Raw genomic sequence first — 5,656 nt, 5'->3', positions numbered from 1 at the left:
AATGTTTCCTGTTAGCTTCCACGAAGATAATAATATCTAGTACTATACTACTATATGTGACGTATAAAAACACTATTAATTATTTACTTTTTTTCATGTGAAAAGGAAGAAGAAACACGAAATTTGACTATTATGAGTACGAGGCATAAAGAGCAGTTACTAGTATCTGCTGAGAAAGACCCTTAATTTGGAAGTCATGAGTATCTTTTATTTTTTATTTATAATATTATAAAGCATGTTGTAATATGAAACACGTTTTGTCTTTAAAAGCATATAGTATAAATTAAGAGACTGGACTGACATAAAGAAACTATATTCGGTTTCTCTTAATTATTACAAACTCTCTCTTATCTAACACAAACTCACTCACGTGTTCACTGAGTTTGAGTTCAGTTTTTTCTTAGTATTATTTAAGATGGCTAGAACTCCTTCTTGTGACAAAAGTGGAATGAGGAAAGGTACTTGGACTGCTGAAGAAGATAGGAAATTAATTGCTTATGTTACTAGATATGGTTGCTGGAATTGGCGCCAACTTCCTAAGTTTGCAGGTAATAAACACATCAACTTGTATGATTTCAACTCGAATTGCAGCTATCGATTGAACTGTATTGATTGGGATTGTGAAAATTTATGTTATAAAGTTTATTAATTGATGCATTGGTTTTTATTTCAGGTCTTGCAAGGTGTGGAAAGAGTTGTAGATTGAGGTGGATGAATTATCTTAGGCCTAATATCAAAAGAGGGAACTTTACTCAAGATGAAGAGGAGTTGATTATCAAAATGCATAAAAAGATGGGGAATAAGTATGTTCACAAATCCTAGTTTGTTAACTTCTTTAACAAATTTAATAGCTCACAAGTCTGTAATAATTATGATTTTAAATTACAACTACATTCTGAACATACAGTAAAATACATGTAAATTTGACTACTACGGTCAGAATTACAGTAAAATACATGTAAAAGTTAACTACTATAGTTAGAATTGTATTTGAAGACCGTAATTTAAAATCATGACCAATGTAAAATAAATAATTCAAAAGTGTAACATAGTGCAAAATACTAGCAAAATTAAAAGGATCTTGAAGTTCCCAATTGAAATATGTCAAAACTTGAAATTGATATTGATATTCCTTCATTGCTAAACTTGTAGATGGTCTACCATTGCGGCTGAATTACCTGGAAGAACAGATAACGAAGTGAAGAATCATTGGCACACTTCACTCAAGAAGAGAGCTGAGGACAACACAAAAACAAATCAAGAAACCCAAACCTCAAAATCAAAAGACATTAATATGGAATCAACACAAGAACAAGATATTGTCTTTTTCCATGTTACTCCAACTAGTTCCCAATTTTCAGACACCACTAGCCCATTATCCCCATTTTCTTCCTCAAGTGAAGTCTCTTCTATAGATCAAAGTAATGAAAATTTGGTGCTTGAAGATGAATTTGGTTTTCTAGAAAATGTGGATGAAAGTTTTTGGAAAGACCCATATTTGGATAACATTTCCAACACACAAAGTGGAATAGTGCAAGGAGATACTACTAATAATTGTGCTTATCAAAATCAAGATACTATGATCCATGAAGATGCTTTTTTAGTGTCTCCTAATCATTCGTCCAATGAAAGTTTGTTTATGGATAATAATGATTTGTTTGGAAGCTTTCTAGAATCTTACAGAGAGTCAACAGTTGATAGTTTTTGGACACATCCATTTGTTGCTGACATGTGCCATGTTCCTAGTGAATTGGTAACACCTTTGGCAATGGAATCTGACTATTTTTCTATAGTATACGATGAAGATCTTTGGAGTTGAAGTAGTAATAATTTGTAAGGAATTAATATTAGCCTCTTTTAGTTAGTTAATAAAACAACCCTATCCTTGGTGTGTATGTGGTGAATTTTGAAAAACATTTTTATTCTATTAAAAAATATATTATGTTTGGCAATTAAATTGGATTAAAAAATATATTTATTTAAGTAAAATTTTATGATTTTGTTTTTAGTCTTTAGAAAAAAATTCAGAATTTTTTGTACAAAAGTTTCTACTTTTTTAATACAAGATTAATTAAATATAAATTTTTAAATATTAAAAATTTATATGATATTTATTTTTTATTAAAAAATTATAAATTTTTGTAAAAGAGATATTTATAATGTCATAAATGTATATGTAAAAAATCATTAAAAATTTAAAGAATACATATGTTTTGACTTAAAAATACAGACTAAACATAAAAATGAAAAAGGAATTATAGACACTAGAAACGAAAAATATTTTAAAATTTTATAAGGACAAAAAAATTTATTTAAGGTGGCATAAAAGACAACATATATTACATAACATTTTTTTCATTTCACAATAAGTGACTTATTTAAACATTTTATATATATTAAAGAAATATATATAAATCAAACAAAGGACAAACTTTTATTAAATTATTTTTATCAACTAATAATATATTATTTATTATATAAATATAAAGTAGAAGATATTGACCTGTGGTGATTCAAGTAGTATTCATCGAAAAAATTTAATTTATATTACATAAAAATTTAAAAAGTTCGTTCATTTTAAAACAATATAAATAGGTCACTCATATGTGGGAGAGATGGAGTAATAATTGATCTATTGTAGGGATTAGATATAGGGTGCTTTGTTACAACTTTTTTTAATAAAATATAATTACTTTTTAAAAGTTTGTGTTTGTTTGTTATTGTTTTGAAATAATGAAAATAAGAAAATAATGTAAAAAATTATTTTTTATAATTAAATTTTTTAAATTTTGTTGTTATAATATGATTTACAAACATAAAACAATTTTTCATTTGACATTATTTTAGAGTTAGTTATGGTAAAAGTCAAATATTTCTAATATTAACTATCAGTATAAAAACTCTTTGCATTGAGATATATATAGATTAAACTATTTTATAATATCAATATACAACACTGAGTATTTTTTCTGTTATTACAGTTTTATTTATTATATTTTAAGTCATCAAACTTCTCTCGTAATTGCAATTAATAAAGTATTTGAATAAATAAAACTCATTTTATCATTAAAATCAACATAATTCATCATTTAAAAAAAATTTGTGCACAACCGAAATAAAATATTTAAAATGAGACGAATAATCATTTTAAACAATCACTTTAAACAAATAATCATTTTTAAGACTATATGTTACATCTTTTTAAAAAGATGGAAATAAAAAATAATATTAAAAATTCATTTTTTATAAATAATTTAAAAAAAAGTTGTTTTTACTATGACATACAAACACAAAACAACTTCTCATTTTTTTAATAAATTATACAAGATAATATTTAAATTATGCAATATTAGAACAAAATATTTGTTTAGAATGTATAACAAACAGTTTGAGGTTCATTGTTGTTATTTATTTCGTCTCACAACGAGTGTTTCATTTGTTATTTTTTTTATTAAAATTATTTATTATTTTATAATATCTATATAATATTAATTATTTCTTTTAATAATATTTTATTTATTTGTTATATCTCAACTAATTAAACTTTTCTACTAACTGCAATTAATAAATGTATTTAAGTAAATAAAATTTATTAGAAAAAGCTAACACATGTCTTTATAGTACATGTTAATGTTAATGAATCAAATTTAAAAACTTGTATTTTCAACTCTTTAAAAATTCAATCATTGTATCGTTAATAAAAAAAAAGTTTTACTTTTAGTATTCTTAACATGTGGCTTAATTAATTATTTTTTCATTAACATATTCTTATTTATTATATTTCAATTAATCAAAATTTTTTACTAACTATAATTAATAAATATATTTGAGTAAATAAAGTTTAATGAAAATAATTTTTTATCATAATTTAAATTTATTTAATAATTAAAATTAATATAATTGATTATTTTTTAAAAAATTATGTAAAATTCAAATAAAATATTTAAAATGAGAGTAAAGGACCTCAAATTGGTTAATTAGTTTGCTTTAGAAGTGTAGATGCGACTTAAAGTGGATAAGCTAAAGTCTCTAGAAGAGTGGTCTCGACACTATATTTGATATTGTTATTTATGTTTTTTCTTCTTCTATTCTCTCAGCTGATGAGTCTTAGGTGCAAAGTAGGTAGTGGGAAAGCAAGCAATGGTCCCTCAAAGGTCATATGACTCTCTCATTTCAAATGTTGTTACATAAACTACCTATGAAAAATTTAATTAAGAGCATAGTCGTTAGGAAGGAATCCATGACACCGTGCCAATTTGTTCCGCAAGTGTAAGACCCGTATTTTCTTTTATAGTATTGTAGTGTTGGTAGAGTGTAAAGATGCATTGTCCTTTCATTTAATTTTATTATAGGGTTGTTACTATGTTATATATATTTTATATTATGTTTATTTTAATTAACATTTCTTAAATATAGAGTTGTTTAATATGGTCTTAGTCTACATGTTGATCTCATTATTTTTAAGTATATTTTAATCAAACTTTATATTTGTTATTGTTTATCTATTTTTTATTGTTATAAAATTATTTTTTATTAAAATACTAAGAGTCCACATGTGTAGACTATCTTTTTATGATTTATTTATTTGAATTAATGATATAACTAGATCAAATTAAGATTTTTTGTGTAGAATTAAAATAAAATTAGATATTATTATGATGTGATGTCAAGGGATAGGCTCTCCATAACTTCTTAGCACAACTTCAATGTTTTAATCAAGACTCATTAGCCGAATTATGTCTACCTATTAAAGGTTTTTATTTTCCTTTTCATCAAAAAAACTTGTCAATGTTTGAGCAAGTGTATCAAAACGATCAAATAATAATAACGATAAGTCAAATCATCCTTACATGTATTGTTATTAATTTAGTAACACAGTAAATTTAGTAACAAAAAGTAATTTCGAACAAATGTAAATTTAATTAGAGAAAATTCAATAAGACAAAAATTATTAGAGAATTTGAATCATAGTAGACTAAGACCAATTAATTAGCTCAAAATCTATTTTTTCTATAAAAACAAACCCTAATTCTTTAGGTGATCAAACTTATTACTCAAAGTATATACGAACGTTAATTTATTAAACACGTATTAATATTTTATATTTCTATAACAGTATTGAAACATGAACATATATTTTAGTTCAGATTATTATAGCCTATTTTCCAATAACGAAATAACTCATCAATTCAATTCTATGGGGATTGATCCGTTGTCGCTCACGGGTCAAATACAAGTAATAAAACATAGCACAGGGTAATGACTTGAGTCGTTCTGCAAGGACTTCTGATTAATTTAACCGAATCGAGAATTAAAATTAAGGTGGGTTTCGAATTTGATTCGGGAAGATTAACAAAACGATTAATCCACTGATTCAAGAGTTTCAGACATATCACAAATTTTATAAATGGATTTAATATCTAAATCGTGTCTCTATTCCTATTTGACTATAGAATTGATCAAACAAGTGTAATCAACCCTATGTGAATTCGATTTTTTTGACTGAATTAAGCATCACAGTCATCGATGTATTACAGTTAACGATCAAGCGCCGTAAAACTATAATTTAATTAATGTAGAAACCAAATTATTTCAAACTAATTTAATCAATCCTATTGAGATTCGAATTAACCAATCAAAATAATAATATAACCGA

At 24.8% G+C, this 5,656-nt stretch overlaps 1 protein-coding gene across 1 annotated transcript; it reads left to right on the top strand.

Annotated features, from left to right (window-relative positions):
- The first annotated feature begins 305 nt into the window (after window positions 1-305).
- LOC101501566 (transcription factor MYB30-like) lies at window positions 306-1,895 on the top strand. Its single transcript, XM_004513501.4, has 3 exons — window positions 306-548; window positions 674-803; window positions 1,153-1,895. Exons 1-3 carry the CDS (start codon window positions 416-418, stop codon window positions 1,817-1,819), a joined length of 930 nt encoding a protein of 309 aa, XP_004513558.1. The 5' UTR covers window positions 306-415; the 3' UTR covers window positions 1,820-1,895.
- The last annotated feature ends 3,761 nt before the right edge of the window (window positions 1,896-5,656 follow it).

Source organism: Cicer arietinum, chromosome 6 (assembly GCF_000331145.2).
Source record: "Cicer arietinum cultivar CDC Frontier isolate Library 1 chromosome 6, Cicar.CDCFrontier_v2.0, whole genome shotgun sequence".
NCBI lineage: Eukaryota > Viridiplantae > Streptophyta > Magnoliopsida > Fabales > Fabaceae > Cicer > Cicer arietinum.
The sequence above is the reverse complement of the archived record's forward strand: the minus strand, read 5'-3'. Positions and strand labels throughout refer to the sequence as shown.

Excerpts from the sequence above, each read along its gene's own strand:
- LOC101501566 (XM_004513501.4), top strand. The coding sequence starts at position 416 with ATGGCTAGAACTCCTTCTTGTGACAAAAGTGGAATGAGGAAAGGTACT. Across the intron at positions 549-673 it reads CCAACTTCCTAAGTTTGCAG|GTCTTGCAAGGTGTGGAAAG; the intron begins GTAATAAACACA and ends TTTTTATTTCAG. Across the intron at positions 804-1,152 it reads CATAAAAAGATGGGGAATAA|ATGGTCTACCATTGCGGCTG; the intron begins GTATGTTCACAA and ends CTAAACTTGTAG.